Source organism: Struthio camelus, chromosome 4, assembly GCF_040807025.1.
Source record: "Struthio camelus isolate bStrCam1 chromosome 4, bStrCam1.hap1, whole genome shotgun sequence".
Classification (NCBI taxonomy): Eukaryota; Metazoa; Chordata; class Aves; order Struthioniformes; family Struthionidae; genus Struthio; species Struthio camelus.
Window position 1 is genome coordinate 84,384,764 of NC_090945.1, and position 21,713 is coordinate 84,406,476.

The following is a 21,713-nucleotide window of genomic DNA, read 5'->3' on the forward strand; positions in this document are numbered from 1 at the left end:
TTCCCCCTCCTGGGGACATAACTACATCTGGGAAATCCCAGCTGCTGGGGGACTAAAGGGAGGAGTATGACAGAGGTCTATAAAACAGTACATGGCCTGGAGAGGGTGAAGTGGTAACAGTCCCTCATTCTTTCTAATGAAAGGATTAGGCAGTACCTAATGGGCTCAGCCGCTGGCAGATTCAAAATGAATAAAAGGAGCTAATTCTTTACCTGAAGCCTAATTAAACAGTGGAACTCATTGCCTTAGGATGGCAGGGTGCAAAAAACATAAATAGGTTAAAAGACGGACATTAGTTGGAGGTTGCTAAACATTATGATAGCAGTTCTGGCTCAGCAAATCACCAAACTTTTAATTGCTGGGACAGCAGAGGATGCACTAGCAGTACCACAACGGGTTTGTCCGTTTTAGTCTATTTCTTTAGGAATCCACGACTAGTCTCTGTTTGAGGTAGGGTGCTGGGCTAGATGAACTTCTAGTCTGACCTGGTACAGCTGTCTTAATGTTATGTTATAGTCAGAAGAAAGTAACGACCTCAGGACCAGCCGGAGCAGAGGTGAAGGACACGGTGAGTTTGCCGAGTTGTCCGTGCCAGTCTCCAGTGCGTGTCCCAGCAAAGTGCCGACTTCAGAGAGCTGGGACATTTTGCATTCTTTGGGAAGAGATATTCAGGCTTTCAGTGCCTTGGGCTTTTTGTTATGTCTCTAGCTGATCTCAGACTGGCTTTGTTCAGCATCGTTATCAAAAATTTCCAAATCCCAGCTGGGGTGGTCTTAGGGGTTTGTCACAAATGTCTTCTCTCCCAAATCATTTGTGTATCTGTTTCTGTACATATTTCGTCTGCACTCGGAGTGGAATAAAAGGCTGACTTGAGATCTACTCATTTTCTGCCTGAATTACCTCAATTTTCTCTGCCCGAGGCTCCTGATTCTTTTCCACTGCATTGCTGCTAGTCTTCTGGGAAGTGCTCAGTGCCTGTGAAAGCTTCTCTTGTCCTCCTAAACTGATACTTTTCTTAGTGAGCTCCAATTTTGCCTAAATGCAGACTCTTACTGAGCTAACTTCTCTTAAATCTTATGTAGTTTAGTTAAACGCTTGAGTGAATACGCTTAAATCCATTTTTAAATGGCTCAGATTTAATTTAAGCCATTCTTGAGGGATGCCAAATGCATTGATTCTTTTCTGACTTAAAAAAAATGAAAAGTGTTTTCAGCATGATTCAGTGGTGCATATACAAGGATCTTGACTGGCTTAACTAAATTTTTCATGCTCATTTGTGTGCGGAAAAGGCCTTGGTTTCTTTGGATGCACATTGCTTTATTTAACCTAAATGCAATCTAATCTCAGAAAGATAAAAGGCATCAGTTTAAACTGATGTCAGTGCAGCTTGGGACAATAACTATTGGAATAATCAAGCAAGCTATCTCATTATTTTTTGAGCAAAATGTTTTGTTTCAGCAAAGCTATTATGTTTAGATGTTTTCAGAGGCAAAGTTTTGGAATTGCTCCTGGGAACAAAGATTTTGTTTCAAAGCAGGTCTACAGCTGAAAAGGAAAATATAAGGAAAAAAGTGATCAGCCGATGGTAGAGTGAAATGGAACTCCAGGTCAAAAAAAGATTGCTTTTTAAGACAAATGGACTATTTCATTTCATCCTGAGCTTACAGGAAATATTGTTTTGGATCATCCAGAATTATATTCTTTCCTCTACTCTTTTTCCTCCAGAAGACTCATCAAACTCAGAAATCTGGTATTCACATGACTTCATCTATAAGGCTCAAACAGTGTTTCATAACTCTTCTACAAACTATTTTTAAGCTGTGCTAGAAATACCAACAGAACAGGGATGCTAATAACTTTAAGGGGAATTAAACAAGACTGTGAATTTTGAAGGCAGTTTAAGAACCTACAATACACAAAATAAGTAAAACCATGTCACTACGACCTTATGTGTGTGTGTGTGTGTGTGTGTGTGTGTGTATGTATATGCACACACACACACACACACACGCACACGCACACGCACACACACATTTTTATATGTATATATTGCAGCAGAACAAACGAGGAACCAGGCTCTTGTGGTATGTGCTGAACAGGAAGTGTGCTGTCTGGGGGCTTTCTCATAGACACCATTTGAGTTTACATGGGCAGTGACATCCCTGCCTGGTAGAACAGAGCAGGACAGGCCAGGACTGCTGGCAAACACCATAGACACAATTCAGCTGGGCCGGCTTTGCCGTTGGTCCAGGACAAGCAGCACAGGAATATATGACTGAAGGGATGCCCAGCAACCTCTGAGATGTAAGTGCTAGGGACTGAATGTGACCACGAAGCATGCAATGCTCTGCTTTCAGCAGACACCCTGGCTCTGCAACAGGAGACTAAGGCAGCCATGCACACACCTGACACCAATGCACAACCACAGGTAGAAAACTATGGGAGACAGAAAGCTGTTAATCATAGTACAGTCATTTTCTAGTCTCCAAAAAGCTCCTAGGTAGGATAGCAGGTGAAACAAGGCTCCAGATTAACCTCAGGAACCCTCTTGACTAGACCCTCACTAAAAATCTCTCTACTCCGATCTTTAAGCAATGCCTACTGGATAGACCCACACAACAGCTACAGCAACCTCCTGCTCTTATCTGCAGCTCTAGCTCCAGCTCGCAGGATATGAGCTTGCAGAACTGCTGAACACTTCGCTGTTCCTATGTCCAGCCTCTCTCAGTCCCTTGGGATATTCTCAGTTGGCTTGAGCCAGTTGCCCTGATCATTTGGAAACATGCTGTGAATCACCAGCCTAAACTGGAAACCCTGTTGGGCATCTGTACAAAAAGCAAATGGAAAAAGCAATGGAAGAGAAATGTCTTTAAAAGGAGGAAAAGAGAAGAATGACAGATTTCACAGAAGTCTTGATTACTAAGGCAAGCCATGCCAGAGGTCAGCCAAGACATCCAACAGCCAGCTTAGATGTGTATTTTTGGAGATGTACTGAATGACTTTGCAAGGGATGGGCAGATGGGTGGAAGAAGCAGTGTAGGCCCTGCTTGGGTCCAGGCCACCACCACCAGACCCTGTCCTCAGTCTTAAATCACTACCTACCATGGAGGCACCAAGCAGGTTCACACCAGCAAAGAACGTCCTGACCACAAACTCTGTTGCTGTCAGAGAGCATAATCTTCATGTTCATAGTATTCATGATAAAATCGACAAACTGCAGTCAGGGAGGAGAGACATCAGGCAGACCCTTTAATAGTAAAGGTGGGGTGAGCACTGGAGAGTGTCCAAAGAGGAGCTGTGATATGTCTCCCCTGTGCCTCTGCACCACGGACACATGTGGCACAGCAGGCTAGGCAAACACCTTTTGGAAAGGCAGAGGTGGATCTGATCTTGGTTTGGGACGGACAGATGGACAAGGTGACCTCCTAATGGTCTTTTCCCACCCTATGCTGCTTGTTATTTCTGGGAGGTTGGATCACCATCGTTCACAAGGGAAGCTCACAGCAATGACCGTGGCACTCTGGATAGGTGTTCTGGTTTTGTAGTTTAGACATGCCCTTTTTTACTGAAATTGTCTTTATCTTGGGAAGGTCCTGAGCCAGAAATCCTGCTAAGCTGAGGGAGTGCTGCATAAAAGCATCACCCCGGGCTTATTCCGTTCTTGCACCTTTCCCAGTGCAGCAGACAGGACGCGAGGCTAGATAGACTGACCCACCCTGCTACCACCATTCTTAGGTTTCTGCTTGGTAGAGAAAATCTGAGGTGAAGGAAGAGTCTATGGGTTAGAAAGCATCCTCCTTAGCCTCAGTCTGAACAGTGCTGCTTTAGGAAGGAAACCCAGATAAGATTCAAATAACTAACCCCATGCAGCAGATATTATCTACAGATGGACAAGGGTTTATGTAAGTGCAAAGCAGCGCTGAAGCAATGGGGGTGGTCAGGAAGAGAGAAGAGGCCTGGAGGAAGACAAGTCCTGCCACCACATAAATGTAAAGAGACACTTTAAAGCCCAGATACCCAAAGAATCTACTCCAAAATAAGGAAACCAGAGTGTTTTAAAAAAAAAAAAAAAAAAAGGGTACATCACTTTTAGTGTATTTTTTCAAGCTTGCTGGATATCATACTGAAACACTGTAAAGCTGTCAGAGAATTTATATACTCTTTTCTGTTGTCAACCAAAGCGTGCTTTTATAGAGTCAATTAGCCACAAATTATGAACACACATCACTTCTCTGAGAATGAATTGCAGTACAGCCCAATAGACATAACAGTCTTTGCTCACTGGTCATCTCGCTGATGAGGAGCCCATCAGACTTTTCTAGCCAACCATAAAGAAAAACTTTGTATTCCTTTGTGTTTCGTTTTGCAAGTGTGCCTCTTTCAAGTGCTGCCGTGCCACAGTGTGAAGGGAAGAGGGTCATTGGTATTACTGCTCGGACGTGCAAACCTGGAGTTGAGCTCAGTGTGGAAAATGCAATTAAATCAGTGGAAACAGTTCATATAAGCTGGGATGGCATGAGTGCATGGCTCTACGATGGTGCTTGTAGCTGCTGTCATATTTGACAGAGAAGTGCAGCCAGTGTCGTCTTTACATAGTGTGTTATGTGCTCCCTCCACAGACCTTAGAGCCCTTTTCGAAGGTGGAGAGTCACAGTCTTATGACGTTTGTATTTTTTTTTTGTTTGGATGATTTTTGTTTGTTTGTTTGTTTGTTTACAGATGGGGAAACTGAGGCACAGAAAGGCGGTGTGACTTGCCCATAGTCCTGAGACAGTTGGTGGTAAGCCTTGGACCACCTGGTCTCGCTGATGGCTGCTCAGCTGCCACCTGGGAAGTGGTAGGAAGGAAGGATCGCCCACTTGTTCCTGCCGACAGCAAAGGGAACCGAAGCTGCTCCCAGGGTGAGGGAAGGGGTGGTACGCTGAGCGGCGATGTCCGGCTGGGGAACGATGGCACGCATGGTTTTTGCCAGCCCCGAGAGGCAAGAGAAGCAAGGAACCTGAAATGGAGAGGCAGGAGTTCACTGGATAGGCACTAAGCTAGAGGACGCGGCTCTACAGGATGCATTCGTGCCTCTCTGTGGCTTTCAGGGCCTCGTGCATGCTGGCGGCGGAGAGTCTCCTATTGATGTTCCTGTATCTGCACCTCAGGAGGTTCCAGAAAGTAGTCCTCAAGTCTCGGTTAAAGAAAGCATAAATCAAGGGGTTGATGAGGGAGTTGGTGTATCCCAGCCAGAGCAGAGTCCTCTCAAGCCGCAGAGGCATGCAGCTGCACTGGATGCCGCAAATAAAAGGTCGAGCTGTTGACATCAGGAAGAATGGAAACCAGCAAAACGTAAAGGCCCCTACAATAATGCCAAGGGTCCTGGCTGCTTTTTGCTCCCTTTTGAAGATGGAAATATTCTTTCGGTCTTGCCGGAGCAGTTTGGAGAGCGTGGCACATTCCTCCACGGCTTTGGTGCGCTTGGAGCTGTGGTGGCTCCGGCTGGAGGCCTCCAGGCAGTAAACACCCTCCTCTTCATAGTGTTTGGGGAAGTTCATGAAGCGGTGTTTCTCAGCACTGACCTTGGCAGCTTTGTAGATCCGGCTGTACATGACAAGCATGACTGCCATGGGGATGTAGAAGGCAACCCCCGTCGAGTAGACCGTGTACCCAAAGTCCTGACTGATGAGACAGACTCTTTCCACAGTGACGTTCTTGGCCCAGCCAAAAAGAGGAGGAAGCGTGATGGAAGCAGATAGGAGCCAAACAATGAAGACCATCTTGGCCATCAGCTTCCCATTTTGTCTCACAGGGTATGTCAGTGGCCGAGTGATCCCCAGATACCTGGAAAAAAGAAGAGTTTCAAAGCTTATGAGGGTTGCGGATGTCGATATTTTGGGTTGGTGTTGAGTGATTTTCATTCCTAAGCAGCTGTTAATACTCCATCACAGGAGAATTTCAGCCTGGTGAGAGAACAAGAAACAAGTTCCCCAAAAGAAAATGTTCCCGGGGACGTGCAGTTGCAGTGTCTGTGAAACTGTTTCATACCCCTTCAGATCTTTTGCCTAAATGCCCTGTTTTGACTATTCCCTGCAGCTTTCTTGCAACCACTCCACGCATGACAGGAGATGTGGTCTAACTGCTGAGTGCAGTCCTGGTCCCATGTAATTTCTGTGGGGGAAAAAAAAAGTGCTTAAAAAGTTTCATTTTCCACCAAAACTAGTTTGTACAGAGAAAATGCAACAGCTTCCAGTCATGACATGTATCTCACTCCAGCCTGATACCCTCCCAGGGAAACACCCAGGGAAAGAGAAGGGTGATCTACGAACGAATACTTGCACCAGGATATGTCAGAAGTGACTGCAGATGAAGCAAGTAGACTCATACTACTGTTTAACAGAGGGCGGGAAGGACAAAGTCGTTCTCTTATTTGGCCAGGGAAGAGATCACCTTTCAGAAACTTGGGGATAAAATTGCAGCCTGCAGCTCAAGTGCCCCTGAGGCAGCGTGCGAGGAAGAAGCAGTCTCACCTTTGGGAAATGAACAAGCAGACTTGAGGATGAGTCTGGAGAGGTACCGAAAGCAAAGCTACTGATCAGATGATGGACTGTGGTGCAAAATTAACCGCTGTTAATTTGCACCCTCTTTCTGCCAATTGACTTGGTGACCATGTCTTGCATTACTAGCACCCATATGAAACACCGCAGTCAACAGCACACCTTGTCACTCATTTCTGGCTATCCTGCAATATTAGTACAAACTTAAAGGTTCCCACAACATCTGATGGAAACAACCTCTGGAAACTAAGGCAGGAGCGAGTGCTTACTGCAGACAGCTGGAGCAGCTGCCCCCCTACAAGGCCAAAAGCTCCTGAAGCGACAGTGTCCAGCCTTCCAAGGGGAATAAAATGAGAGGAGCTCCAACTGGGAGATCCCAAACGCTTGTGGCGACCCAAGGTTTCACAAATCCTGGTGGCTGAAGCTATTACTACAGTCTTTTTAGCCTAATTGAAAAGAGCTGGAGACTGCATCAACCCATCAGCTCCTGGTCAGACTGTGGTATGTAATTCTGAAACATCCCCAGTCTTGACCAAGAGCGTTCATGGGACTAAGAAACTGCGTCAACTGCTAGCTGGTAAATTGCAATTGTACAACGATAAGTTGGTAGTTGGCCATTGTCAGTCAAATTGCCCATTGAAAACTTCTGCCTCCTATTCAGTCTCAAACAGCCTAGCAATAACCTCCAGCTGTCACACGGATATTTTTAGGTTACAGCCTCCTTGATTCAAATACTGCCTGCTGTCAGGATTTTGTAGGCATTTTTAGGCAGGATCAAGTTACCTCTGAATTGTCTTGGAAAAACTGGGTCAATCCAGGGGGGGAAGCTAGGACAGCATCTATATAGACACTTTTTGCTAGAAGCTTTTTCAAGAAAGAACAGGCTTTTTTGCCCAAAGGAAAATTTCTGCAGAGAATTTTTACCTCTATTGAATTATTTTTTTCCAACAATCAAACAATCTCATTGTAGATGTTAGAGGATTTTTATTCCCTGCTTTTTTTCCCTTTCTTCAATTCCTCCCCCGAGAGTGGAAGACAATGAAAATGAAAAAAAGAAACTCAATTCCCCCAGCCCTCAAACTCCTAAATAAATTTGCAGTCCAAAGTACTCTCCCCTGAACACCAAATAAAATAAATTTGAATTCATTCACTGAATTACACTTTTCTTATTTTCTTCTCCATTTTCCTCAGCTGGCCCTAGTCACACAAAAAAAACAAGTGAAATGACACATAACCACTTGCGCTCCTTGAACATCCAGCAGTGGTACAGGCTGGAGGACAACATTTGCGGAGGCCAAGGCAATGCAGCCTCTCGAAAAAGGGCTTTTAAGGCCGTTTCCCCATGGGTCCATTACTCCTCTCTCTCACCCCTGCCCAAAACACTTGTAACTAGATGAATGAGGCAGCACCGGTTTTGGTGCTGTGCTTCCAAAAAGCACCATTGCCTCCTTACTGCCTGTGCTGTACACAACGAGGACAAGAAGTGGTGAAAGACTGGGATGTGGAGGGATGGGTGGGAGCAATCCTACCCAGCCAACTGGGATGGAGGGAGGCTGTCGGACACCCCTCCTGCTGTAAGAAATGGCTATGGAGGGAGAGCAGACTTGATCTCCTGCCGTATCCTCCATGCTGGGAGACTCATTGGGGTTCACCCCGTCCTTAGTACCAAAGATCTTGCCTAAATGAGGCCACCCCCATGACATGGACCTGGTGTTTGCAGGGTTGGGAGCAGCTGGAGTCCATCCTCTACCACCCTGCTCTTCATCCTCCAGGGAGGGAAACAGGGGAGAAGGTGTGGAGCTGGGAACCCAGCCATGGACCCCCTTCCCCTTCTCTCACAATCGCCAATATGCTAAAGACCAGCATTATCCAACAGCACCTACTTTTGGGGGGCTGCCTAAAGGTATTTAGAAAAAGGATAGAGAGCACATCCTCTAAAAACCGTGCCCGTGCCACTCTCCGAGTTCAGCATCCAAAATCACTTCTCTGGTACATCCAGGCCAGGAACTTCTCAAACTAATATATGCTGTGTTGTGTGATATTCTTTTTTTATGCTATTACTAGGTTTTCTTTAGAAGCCAATACGCTCGGGATTTGCTGAGAACTTCAAGGAATTTTACGTGCTAGCTGAGCAAAACACGCAGTGACAAGATGTAAAGAGCAGGCGAAGCTGACACATTTCATCTGTGGATGCCTTGTGCAGTCGATGCTGGAGGAAATGCGGCCGTTTTGAGGTCTTTGCTTAATTCTGATGAAAGTGGGAAGACCTCAAAATAGGCCAGTGTTTACGGCAGCACGGGAGGCCCGATTGCACAGACATGCACAGAAATTCAAATCGAATTTGCCTGCTTTGATTTTGTTGCCGTTGTTGTTATTAATCAAGTTTAGCAGTAATCAGGTACCAAAAGTCAGTTCCCAGAATAGCAATTTACCGGCAGTTTGTGTGACATGGCAGGACCCCCCCCACCCCTTATTGCAGAGCCGGTTGCACAAAACCTTTCCAAAGCAAAACCAAAGAAAAGCAGAACCTTTCCAAGGTGCCCCCCGCCCTGCTCTCCCCGTTTGGCAGCTGGAGAACCAGGAGAGGCGAACTGCGGCTTGCACAGGTCGGCTGGGCCCAAAGGAGCCCTGAATTGAGGTTTCCTGGACCCCGCTGTTTTACCAAGAGGATGAGGCCAATCTCTTCTCCGTGGTGCCCAGCAACAGGACAAGAGGCAACGGGCAGAAACTGAACCACAGGAAGTTCCACCTCAACCTGAGAAAAAACTTCTTCACTGTGAGGGGGACAGAGCATTGGACCAGGTTGCCCAGAGAGGTAGTGGAGTCTCCTTCCCTGGAGATATTCAAAACCCGTCTGGACGTGATCCTGGGAAATATGCTGTAGAGGTCCCTGCTTGAGCAGGGAGGTTGGACTGGATGATCTCCAGAGGTCCCTTCCGACCTCAGCCATTCTGTGATTCTGTGATCTTTTATACACAGGCTAAGCAAAGTGAGAGAATACTTCAGCCATCAATAAAAACAAAAGCTCCTCTTTGGTGGAGACAGGCAGGTGCCCAAAGGTGCTGACCAAGTCAGAAGTCACAACTGCACTAGAGGAAATATTTCTATTTCTTCAAATAGGCCAAGGAAAGGAAGCACTGCTGCTGGCCCTCTTCTTTCTTACAGGAGAGGAGGAACAGCCAACGTGGCTGCTGGTGGTGATTTCAGTTAAACCCTCATTGAGATCTATGGGCAGCTTATTGCTTTCAGAGCGTTTCAGGCTCTCTGCAAACTGCAAAGCTTTTGCTCTGGCTTTGCAGTCAGCTCTGATTTTCATCAGGCTAGAAGTCGGAATGCATGCTTTCGTATATATTTCCATCAGAGGAGGATAACCGAAAAAAAATCTTGCCCTGAGCACCCCAAGGCTGGTGGAAGATGGAAGTCCAGACATGATAACATCCAGAAGTGGAGCAGTGACCCTGGAGATAGCTGAAGGGGAAAAGGAACATGAGGATTAACCCACCCTGGTGACGGGCAGTGCAGGGCTGTTGTACCATGAAGATGTGCCAAGGTCAAGGCCAGCAGCGCAGAAGTAGAGCAAGGGACCTCTGGAGACGAGGGGCCTCAGGAGAGGTGTCAGATGGGAGCTCATTCGCTGCAGACAGCTGCTCTCCCCTCTCCTGGGGTTCAGTCTCCTCCAGACCTCATTCACCTCAAATTACCACCTTTGCTCTTTTTCTCTTTTGCTCACCTCAACATGCTTCTCAGGCAATTCTCCACTTGCTGCTCAACTTCTCAATCAGGTGTTTGGCTGGGTGGTGGGGTGAGGGATGAAGACCTGAGAGAAAACAATGCCCATGTACCCCAGCTGGGTACCCCAGCTGGGCTCCTAGTGTGCCGCCGTCCCTGTGCTAAAGTGCCCCGAGATGCCTTCAGTGGAGCAGACAGGTGCTTGGAAGCTGCATGAGATGGGGACACGGGCGGTGTCCCCGTGAGATGGCTTTTTCTCACCCCGCAAATTCATGCTGGCAGCATGAGTTTAGCTGAAGGGTCTGGAGCTGCCCTGCTCCCGGATGCCCCGAGCCCAGGAAAGCTTGTCCTGGGTGAGCTATGCGGAGAAGCTCCTGCAGCTACACGGCGGGGGTTACTCAGGAGCAAAAGACATTGTCCCTGGTGATGAGTGCTCCCCTCACCGGACGATCAGCCCATGCAGCTTAGAGCATCCTCAAAGCTGCTCCCACGGCAGCTGGGGATTTCGGATGCAATGCCTTATACATCTTATACTCAGCCACTGCTTCCCCTCTGACCCCACTGCGGACGCCCAGCACCACCTGGGATTTGGCCTTGGCGCACCAGGAGGAAGCACTTTCTGGGTAGCACAGCCCATACCTCCCCCAAAGCCGTGTGCCCCTTCCCACTTCAGCAGTGAAAGTGCACAAGCCAAAACCAACCTGGGCCACCTGCCCTCCTGGGGCACTCGGATTTTTGTCTGTTACATCAGCAGTGAAATTAGGCTAGGGAGACGTGATTAAGAAGTGGAATAAATTGCAGTGATTTTCATAAAAGGTCTGTCCTTGTTTGTATCTCTTGAAGAGTATTCCTTCTTGCTGTGTGAAGGGGAGAGGAGACGAGAGGAAAAGAGAAGGAAAGGGGAGGGAGAAAGGGAAGGAAAGATAAGATTTTTCAAAGCAAAACCTTTCCCATTAACATGCAGGTAGCTGGGACCTCACTGCTTCTCTGCACCTCACTCATCGAGAGGAAACATTCACATACCCCATTCCTGCATTTGACCTCTTTCCTCCAACAGAGATGGACTTTTCTTCTGTCTATACTGAATACATCTGGTTTTTAGGAACAGGCTTTTTCTTAAAACCAAGTAAAGTCCAGAAGCAGAGCGGGACCCGTCCGTGTGCCTGTGGGTGACTTTGTTTCCTCACCAGCATCGGTGAGCTGATCGGGGGCACGGAGCAGAGGGTGATGCTATATCTGCAAGAGAGCAGCTGGCTGACAAACGGAGGCTGCTCCAGAGCATTTGTCGCTGTTTAATTGCCTTGGGATAACGTCAGTTTAGCTACAGCAGCTGGCTTTTCCCCAAACTTTCTGCTTTTTCACCTGGTCCCCTATGTGGGCAGTTGGCTGAGGTGGCCAGGGAGTCACTGCAGCTGGGACGGGGCCGTAGGTGCCTCCCGAGTGGCTCTATCTCCTGGTGCTGGGGGACCGGCATGCAATGTGGGCTTGCAGCCGCCACCACGACCACCTTTGCTCCTCGCCGGAGCTGCTCATTGTAAACCAACCCATCTCAGCGATGCTAGCATAAACGCGGCTCAACCTCCCGAAAAAGCCAGTGTGCACGTCAGCGCTGGATCCGGCCCACCGGCTCATCAACACAATGTCCCTTCTGACGCAGACAGCTATAATTAGACCCATGGGGGTGCTGACTTGCCTGAGCCTCACTGCTTTGCGAGATGGGCTCAGCCTTTCCCTTCCGACTCCAAGTGTGGGGGCTCAAGCCAGCACAACCACGCAAATACAGGCCCTGGGCTAAAATAGGATTTTCCAGGATTTAGGATGGGCTGGAGAGGGAGATACTGCCTTTCTTAGCTAACGCAAAAGTCTGGGGCTCTGCAGAGCATCTCATAAGATTGGGCTCCAGCAGCTCCCAATGCCCAGATTTTCAAAGTGCATGTGTTTTTTGTTGTATTTAATAATTGTACGATCAAGCCTCCTTTCATAGAGCTGGGGATGGGCAAAGGTTGGGTGACAGGCCCATACTCTAGGCTCTGTTCCTCAAGCCAAGGAAGAACAATGTGAGTCAGCTGCCTGGAGAGGGAGGACTAAAGCAGCAACTTAGGGAAGTTACTCAAGAAAGCAACTTAAGCCCAGCCCCTCCAAAAGGACTGGGCCATCTAGTTCATACAGAAAGCCCTCAGACATCTCATTCACCTGGAAAACGCATGCATCAGCTTTCACCTAACGGGGAAAATCGTTCTCGTGGCCCTTAGACTCCAGAACCGCCCCTGTATTTGAGCCCACCTGAACACATGTGGCCAGTGCCTTGGCCTCCCTTACCTGTCCACGCTGATGATGCACAAGGTCATGATGGAGGCGGTGCAACACATAACGTCCATGGCGATAAACACATTGCAAAACACCTTCCCAAAGAGCCACTCGCCTCCCACCAAGTCCGTGATGGTCACGAAAGGCATGACAGCGAACGCGACCGACAGGTCGGCTGCCGCTAAGGACACCACCAGGTAGTTGGAAGGCTGCCGGAGCTTCTTGACAATGCACACGGAGATGATGACCAGCCCGTTGCCAGCGATGGTCATTAGGATGATGATGGAGAGCACCGCTCCGATGACAATCTTCTCTGTGTCCCCATAGAGCAGGATCTCCTCGCCGCAGTCTGTCGCGTTGGTGAGATTGGAGGGCGGCAGCTCTGGCTCGGCTGGGATGGAGGGTTCCTCAGTCATGAATGGATTCGGGAGCGGTTTCCAAGCTGGGTACTGCTGCTCTGCGTTCTCCACAAAGAGAAGATGGTGCTCCAGAAATCGGCTGGGGCTGGCCCTTAGCAACATGCTCTGAGCTTACCGCAGCAGGCAATGGCACCAGTTTTCTCCCAGCAATGACACCTCCGGTGACAAACCAGAACATTTTATCACAAACGGTCTAAGAAAATAAAGTACGCCCTCCCCCCCCCCCCTCCACCAACCCTGTCTCTTGCCTTGCAAAGCTGCAGCTGGATCTCACGTGCTCAGTGAGAAGCAGCTTCCCAAGTCTGCTCAAAGACGCACAGTTTGTCAGAGGATGCTTGGACAGAGCTCGCCTCCACTTTTAAAGGAGACCAAGCTGACCAGTCTGTCTGCAACGACTGTCTAATTGCCCCAGAAGGCCAGATAATGGCAGTCGGTCATAACTGTCCTTATCGTTAGGCGTTGCTGCCAAGTTGTTGCCTCTACTCTTGCACGTCTCTTGTGCGTCCACGCATTTAAATCGCATGCAACTGCATGCACATGCCTGTGTGTGAATACACAAGTGTTATGTGATGCTACAGATCAGATCCACAATTGCGTGCGTGCACATATCCCCAGCTTTATCTCATGCATGTGTTAACATACAAACTTACAAAGCATAACTACACACGCATGCACGCGGCGTGTAGCTGCAACATGCAATGCGCGTGACCATATAAAAGCAAAGGGCTGAGTTACAGCTCTTAGTTTGAGCACACGCATGCTGCTACATTGCATGCAACCTCCCCCCCACCCCCTTCACCCCAGGCACTCATTCACATCCGGATGAGGGATGGGGTATCGCAACACCTGCCTAGAGCCGCCAGCATTGCAGCCCCGCGCACGGGAGCTGCAGCCAGAGAGCGGCTACTGCATGCCTGCCCCCGACCCTCATCCCTACGCGGGGGCAGCACAGCCCCCTGCCTCCATCGCCAGCTGGGAAACTTTGGGGCAGGTCGCATCTGCAGGGCTCGGAGCAGCCTGCGCAACCTGCATCCACCTATTTTGGTTTGAAAGGGAGTTTTGTTTCAAGCAGAGCATGATTGCAACCCCCCCCCCTTTGCAATGCCTTTGCAGTGCCCCCCCCCCCTTCCCCGGGCTGGGGCGATGGGGGTCCCCAAGTTACCTGTGCCGAGGGGGCGAGACATCCTCCAGGCGAGCCCCTGCGAGCGCTGGGCGGCTGAGAAAGCAAAGAGCCACCCTCGGAGCATCCTTCTCCCCTCCCTGCCTCGGCGGTCCCTCCTACCGCCCTCCCCTTGCCTCTCCCGGGCAGGCACCCAGATGCTCCCCGCTCTGCCTGAGCCCTTGCAGGCAGCGAAAACTGGGGGGGGGGTTTCCGTTCCCGTGGGGGGCCAAGTGCAAAGGCTGGGTCCTGCGCCCCCCAGCCCTGCAGGAACGGGTCGGGGGGAGCGTGCGATGACCACTTTGAAGGAAAGGCTGGAAGTTGTGAAAAACGCCTCTCTGCGAACGCGATCCTGCGGCGCAGCGAGGCAGGCGCCGGAGGAGCCGCGTTTCGCCTCCGCGCCTTTCAAATCCAGCAGTTTGCCCAGCCTGCCGGCAGCCCCCGGCCCCAGGGTGGGCCAGCCCTGGGAATTGCCTGGTTTTCACCCATTTACTCCCCCTGTGATGAGCTGGTGGCGACTGCTGAGGGTGGGAATCACAGGGGCTAAGAAAGGTCATTTTGACAGTGGTGTTTCCCAGTTTTTAAATGCCTGTGGAAGGGATTCTTTTGCAGGACAGGGTTTTCTTTCCCAGCTCCATCCCTTTTTTTCCCGCGTTCTTGCAGAGAGCAGCAAACAGCTGGAGCCTGCTCCCCAAAGACGCATCTTTAACTTAGCCTGACACACAAACTTATAAGGCATAACTACACATGCATGCACGCAGCGTGTAGCTACAACATGCAACGCGTGTGACCGTCCACGTACAAGCAAAGCAAAATGAAACAAGGAGAACAAACAAACCAGGCAGGAGCACGCGGCGGTTCACATCCATGTCCCTCCCTGCCAAATTTTCCACGGGTGCTTGGATGCTGGGATCAGGGCGACAAGCCAACCCAGGGCATTGGACGGCTGTTGTTTCACCCTTCCGCGGGCGAGGAAGAGGAGCTAAGCCGTCTCCAGCGTCGGCCGTTCCCGACTTCCCGGGGAGCTAGGTCTGGGAGCGGGGCGCTGCATCGTGCTGGGCTGGAGGCAGCACCACCCCGACATTCGCTCCAAAAAAACAGCTCTGCAAGGAAAGCTCCAGCGAGCTCAAGCGGGGCTGTTGAAGTTGCACTTGAGCTCGGGTTTCTCCTTTGCTGCTCCACCATCTCGGCGGGCGTGGGAGGCCGGCTAAAATAGCTGCCTTGCCAGAGCAGGATGTGCTGGCGCGTGCCTAAAGCTCTGTCTTTCCTGCTCTTTGCATTACAGGCGGTTTTTACAGCCACCTCCCTCCCCCCCAAAAGTGATCCCCAAATCCTGCAATAACTGCAGGGAGCAGAAAGATCTTCCCTCGCTCCCATCCCAGCCCCATTCCTCTAGGATCCAGCCTCCATCTCCCCCCTTCCAAAAACCCTGCAGGGACTCTTGAGGGAGGTTTTTCCCTTTCCTAATAGCAACGAGCTGCTCTGGTAATTAACAGAGCCGTTAAATCCCTGGAAAAGCAAGGGGGAAAAGACACCAGCCAAGCTGTAGGACATGCACCGAGCGGCTTGATGGCATGTTCTCTGCACGCTGTGATTGCAGCTTTCCAATCCTGTAAAGCTCGTGGCTGCAGCAGGCAGGGCCGGGACCAAAAAAGGGACACAGATGGAGTAAGATTTATTGCTATTTTTTCTGAGTGCAATTAAAAAGCACCCGGGGAACCATCAGCCACAAGAAATCTCCCTGTGAAACACCTTGGCTTTATTAATGAGGCTCCGTTTAGTCCAGCTGCAATACTAAAACGCCCCAGTAGATAGCGGAAAAGGTCACAGTGTCTCATATCTCTGTTTACAACGAGGGAAGGCCAAGATGTACATTTCTGTCTTGAGACACCCCCAAAAAGCCCAGAAAAGCATCTAAATCCAGTGATTTAGATGCTTTTCTGGGCAAATTCAAAGGGCACCTGCTGCTGCCACACCATTACCCCCAGCTCAGCTTCCCTCACCTTCTCCATTAACCATATCCCCCACTACCTCAGATAACACCAAGCCGAACGCAGAGCGGGACAGGCATTACCGAGCCCCCTGCTCTTCTTCACTTGGGGAAAGGTTTTTTTTTTGGGGGGGGGGGCGGGAAGCAAATGCCAGTTTTTGTGTGGAGGAAGGATTAAAAGCATTAATTAAGACTTCTCCTCCCTAAAAACCTTGGTGCAGCATTTCTGCAAACTGCAGGCCGTGATGACCTTGCAAAAATGCCTGCTCATGGGGCCACCCTGGAAAGTGCTAATTGCTCTTAATGGCAATCAGGAGAGGAAACGGGGGCCAGAGCTGCTGCCGTGGCCTCAAAGGCTTGCAACCGGCAACGACAGCTTTCTCTCTTTGACCGGGAAGAGAGCACAGATTTAGGGGAGCCGCTGCTGCTGGAGAGAGACCGAAGTACCCAAAAGAAAATTGTCCTTGCCAAATATCGCTGAGAAGTTAAAGAGGCAGATTAACCATAGTGCAAGTCTGTACTCAAGCCCTTCGGGGAGAATAAGTAGGACTTTGGAGAAGCAAGTCAGGATCTACCTTCTGTTGCTAGGTGGCGTCCATATCGCCGTAAATGCACAGCTTGACAAGCCTCTCCAGCCAAGCACCCCAAAACGAGGGTGCCAAAATAGTCTACGTTTTGTCCTCAGCTCTTGCTAATTTACTCCAGGGAAATCCATGTAAGTGGGATATTTCTGTGCAGCAGTGGAAAATATGCTGTTTTCCCTCATCTATCTGCAGGTGGACAGTAGATGAACCAAGTCCTCCTGCCGCATCAGGAGGGGACAGTGTGAATCTTGGCCCAGATATATACTTCCGTCTTCCCGTACAAATAGCCGTTAAAGTGGCTATTTTGCTAACCATTAATTGTTAATATTAAGCCCTATTAACTCTAATGGCAATGTAATCGGCACAGTTATTAATATGCAAATACTGAGAAATCTCATTAACTCCAAGGTCTTCAACTGCTCAGTGCGTTTAGGACTTGTCTCCCACAGCAATCCTCCTTGTATCGCAGCTGTTGACGTTTCTCCCTCCGAGCAGACAGAGCCTGTCCAGATGGGCCATGGATAAAATTCATCACTCCACACTCGCTCAGCTTTCTGGGACCATCATGAAGGGCTGCTCTTGCCTCCAGAGACGCTCCTGATGAACCGGGCTGGTGCATCAGCAGCCCCTGATCCAGAAGAAAGCAGGGCTGAACCCACTTTCATAGCGGGCAACCAATAACCCAGCTGCATGCAGACACAAAGGCGCTTGGCCAGAGGTTTTGGTCAGGAATGACGCCGCCTGAGGTGTTTCAAGGACCACTCAGGGTCTTATCTCCACTCTGCGGGTGCGTGTCCTGCTTCCCTCCGGAGCTCCCGCTTCCTCGAAGCGACCTGAGCCCACAGATAGCCCTGTCTCTTCCTGACAAACGTTGGAGCTCCACAAAGACACCGAACCACCAAACACCCTCTCATTGCAGTGGGAGCGCTGTACCTATGAGATGCATGAAACGATTTATGTCGCTGCCCCGATCTCACAGGCTTTGGAGGGAGAGAAAAAATAAAAAAGTTAAACAGATGGTGGGATCAGCTTCTTCATTTCTTATTTTCCAGCCCAGCCTCCTTACTGATAAAATACTCTATAGAAATATAGAATATAGGAAATTACATAAACCCATCAACTGGGAAGGAGGTGACCAGCCCTCACGCAGCAAGGGGATGCTCTCCAGAGTGCCCCAGAGGGATCAGTCCAACAGCAGTGACATTGGTAGCCCAAGGATTTCAGCGGAGGGGTCCAACCAGCAGAGTGTTTTCTGCATCAAATCATTTTTCCATGTGAGGAAAAGCAAACGCGGATGGGGGAGTTTAACAACCTACCTGTGAGAGTGACTGAATTCTCTGAGTTGGGGCTTCAGCTTTCCCCCCGCCCGCCCCGGACCAAACGTCAGAAAAAAATGAAACTTTTTGACTGCTTATAGAAACACCCTGTGAATTTTGCTCTTGGAACAGATCCTTTGAAATTTCTTTGAGACTGCAAATCCTAAAGAGCATGTTAAGCCCCATCTAAAATTATTTTATTCCTAGGCAAACTAATGCACCATTTCATTGCTTGCAAATGCTGCCTCTCTTTCCTCTGGGCCTTTGGAAGAGCCTCTCAAATGCACCCAGATTGCTGCATTCTGCCAGGGGGCAGAAATCTGGAGTCTCGTGGGGAAACAAATCCTGTTCAAAAGGGAATTCCAAATAACTCTACCCCAAAAGATGCATTGACTGAGCAGAAATGGATATTAATGGTATCAGAGACAGCCAGGCACACTCCCTCTGCTGGAGTGAGCGTGGACAGGCAGGTTTTAGCATTTAAATCGCTAACGAGCAGCAAATGATTAGCAAAGGGGAGCTCTCAAGTCCCCTCACGGCGAAACCCAGCTGCGCAGGGACGACCAGCCATAGACGTCCGGCTCTTAGGGACATGGTTCAGCAGCAGGGTGCAAAGATTGACGCGAAGCTGCTGGCAACCAAGTCCGCAGAGCACCCCGTTGACCTGCAGACCCCAAAGGGTCGTAACTGTTCATGGTGGGCTCCTGCCTGCTGAAGGGTTTTCTGGTGACCCTGGTGGAGAAACAGCAGAAAGCCTGAAATTGCAGAGGGAAGGGTGAAAAATGAGCAATCTTGCTGGGGTTTCCAGCACAAACCCCTCAAACCCACAACTCCTTGGGGATGCAACTAAGAAGGGACAGTCACCCATTTGCCATCTTTTATGAGCAAGCCTGTATCTCTGGAGCACGTTATTTTCTCAAAGCGATGGTGAAGTGTTGGCCATGCTGTGTTTCTGCCTTTTACATTCCCAGCTCTCCCATCCCCAGGGATCCACCATCTCCAAGGATTTGAGGTCAGGCAGAGCCTAGTTTTAAATATATGCAGTGAGGTAGGTGCTGATTTATTTATTTCGGGCCCAGATGAAGAGGATGTGCAGCTCCGAGGTTGCCCACCTTGATGCCTAGCTCTGGGGTTGCACCTCTGTAGCATCCAAACTTGAGAGAGAAAGAAACAAGAGCAGAACAAGCTCTCCTGACCCAACCGCCTAAAAGCAGGCGGCAAACGGCCCTGGAGAGGCCGGTGGGACTAGGGAAGGTTGTTTAGGGATATCGTGGCAAACTTAACGCTGGAAACGTGAGCCGTGTCTGCAAGACGCAGGCGTTCAGCGCTCGGGCTCGCTTGTGGTTTCGCAGCATGCTAAGAGCAAACCACTGAAGAAAAACGTTGTTGCAGCCTCCGCCGGTCCACAGGGCCGGCTTTTGGCATGAAAGCTGCATTAACAAAGACATTTTCTGCTCGAGACTCAGGGTCTGGCTAACCTCACATCACACTGCCCATGCACCAGCTACTGGTTGTGAGCCTGATATGCCCAGAGCTGGACTCCAAAGCAACCAGGCGAGCATCCTTGGGAGCGGTGGTGTGCGGGGGCCCTTTGGCATCTGCTGGTAGGTTAAGCTGGTGGAGCAAATCACGCAGGTTTGAAAAAATGAAAGTCCTCCTTGTCTTCTTTTTTGTGTCCCCTAGATGGCACCTGCTCTCAGCAGATTAAATCTCTGATGAAAAAATAGCAGGTTTTGGTGTTCAGGAAGGCTCAGGACTGCAAACAACTGCTTGCCAGAGAAAACAAAACAAAAACCCTAAACAAACAAACAAACAAAACAAGCAGAAAAGCTACAATTAAAAGCTCTTCTGCCTCTTACACCAGGCACTTTGCATAGCTGACACCTTGCTGACTGCAGCGTTTCTGCTGCTTTCCCTTCTCAGCCTGTCCCTCGGTGCTCATCCCCCCGAAATGCCGCATACAGCAGCGAAGGGGTCCTTTCTCGCAAGCCTTGCTGCAGCGACAGCCTGCGGCCACGTGTGGCCCTGTCCACACCGGGATGATGTCTCTGTCGCTGGAGAGATGCTGCAAGGATGGGACAGGACGGGACGGGACGTGCGTACAAGGGAGGAAGACACCAGCTCCCTCCACTTGCTGCTTTAAATCAAAGCAAGACAGCAAGAAGGGACTCGTGCTTACAAACTCAGTCTGCTTTTGAGAGTTTGAGGAAAAGACAGACAAAGGCGCAGTAAATATCCCTTGTTCTCTGCCCTCTGTGGCACAGGTGGAAACTAGCACCTGGAGAGCCGGAGATTACACCCTCAGGGCCTGCCAGCTCTTTGAATGGTTTATCCATGTTGCTCTTGGTCAGAGTTTAACCCCCTCCTACAAAGCTCCTGGCAGTGCATTGCATTTGCATCCCGGGGGGGGGGGGGAGAAGGATGGAGGTGGCGTGGGACGCGTCCCCATCCGACCCCTTCTGTCGCAAGCTCAGAGCCACAGTGAACGCTGCTGATGTTTAAACAGCCTTATTAACCATCTGCTCCAAGTAGGGGCACTTCGCACCTCGAGGGGTTATGGCTGCGCCAGGCTGCAGTGTCAGGCAGATGTCCATCAGCTAACACTGGACACGGTGGCAGCCAAAAAGGCAACACGCACGTTGGACAACGCTCGCAGAGCTGCTCTCCTCCTGCCCGCCCAGTCGCCGCTCCCTGGAGCCTGTCCCGAGGAATGTGGTTTTGCGCAAATCACTGCGGCTGGGGACCCTGTGGGGCAGCTCCCAGGAGCAACCTGCACTGTGGGACCTCAGGGCAAGATGCTGTGGGAGGGCAGCTCTTGGGTTGTTACAGTCATAGGCTGGAAGAAGGCAGCTGCCACAGAAAAAGCACAGGTTTCCCGCAGATCTGGTGGGAATTAGTGACATGCCCTCAAGCTCTGCCAGACAAAGGGGCTGCATCTGTTGGGTCACAGCTGGCTTCACCTTCCCTGCCACCCCCCAAGCCCAGATGTTCATCTTTCATGCTGCCCTCCTTCCTCAGCATCACCCACAGCGCTAGGGAAACCTGCATCCTTAAAGGGCTTCAGCTGTTGAACCCTAGCTCTCTGAAAAATATTTAGCACCTGTTCAACTCGATTCCCCACATTTCTGCAGTCCCAGGGTCTCCCCAAATCTCTTATGAAGCTTTCTTTTATAGGTGCACAACCATTTCTGACCATCTTGGGACCTCCTGCCTTAAAGATGTACCCAGACCACGCCAGCCCTGGGTAGAAACAAACTCCTGCTCTATGGCCACCTTGCCAGAGGTTTTCCAGATATCTGGGGTGGCTGCCCCACAGTCCTTTGTCACATACAGAGACCACAAAGAGATATTTACCACCCATCCCACTCTTCCCCCAGCTTTTTCCTACCTCCAAGCAGGCGTGGAGCAGCTCTTAGCCCTTGCACTGGCTTGAGAATCTTCATACTTGGTTCCTTGCATGCACGGTAGGTAAGACCTTACTGTGAGGGGCACAATACATCTGCTTGAAGGCAACAAGGACTTGTGAAATTTCCCCCCCACCCAGCTCCTGCTTCATCCTGTTGCGGAAGAGGATATGATGAGGCTGGCACAGCAAAGGCAGTTTGAGTGCTCCCAGTGGGCAGCTTCACTGCCCCAGGGACTGCCACATTTGGAAGGTCTCCAGACAGCT

General features: G+C 50.0%; 1 protein-coding gene across 4 annotated transcripts; it reads right to left on the reverse strand.

Moving 5' to 3' along the window:
* Positions 1 to 4,061: 4,061 nt before the first annotated feature.
* LOC104148603 (5-hydroxytryptamine receptor 7) lies at positions 4,062 to 21,665 on the reverse strand. Of its 4 annotated transcripts, XM_068943799.1 has the most exons (5): positions 21,432 to 21,665; positions 18,044 to 18,775; positions 14,992 to 17,707; positions 12,588 to 13,150; positions 4,062 to 5,826 (listed from the first exon to the last, which is right to left on the reverse strand). In XM_068943799.1, the coding sequence occupies exons 4-5, from the start codon at positions 13,094 to 13,096 to the stop codon at positions 5,055 to 5,057; spliced, it is 1,281 nt and encodes a 426-aa protein (XP_068799900.1). In that variant the 5' UTR covers positions 13,097 to 13,150; positions 14,992 to 17,707; positions 18,044 to 18,775; positions 21,432 to 21,665; the 3' UTR covers positions 4,062 to 5,054. The 4 variants fall into 4 exon arrangements, with proteins under 4 accessions (XP_068799900.1, XP_009680132.1, XP_068799902.1 ...); XM_009681837.2 differs by lacking the exon at positions 18,044 to 18,775; XM_068943801.1 differs by lacking the exons at positions 14,992 to 17,707; positions 18,044 to 18,775.
* Positions 21,666 to 21,713: the final 48 nt, after the last annotated feature.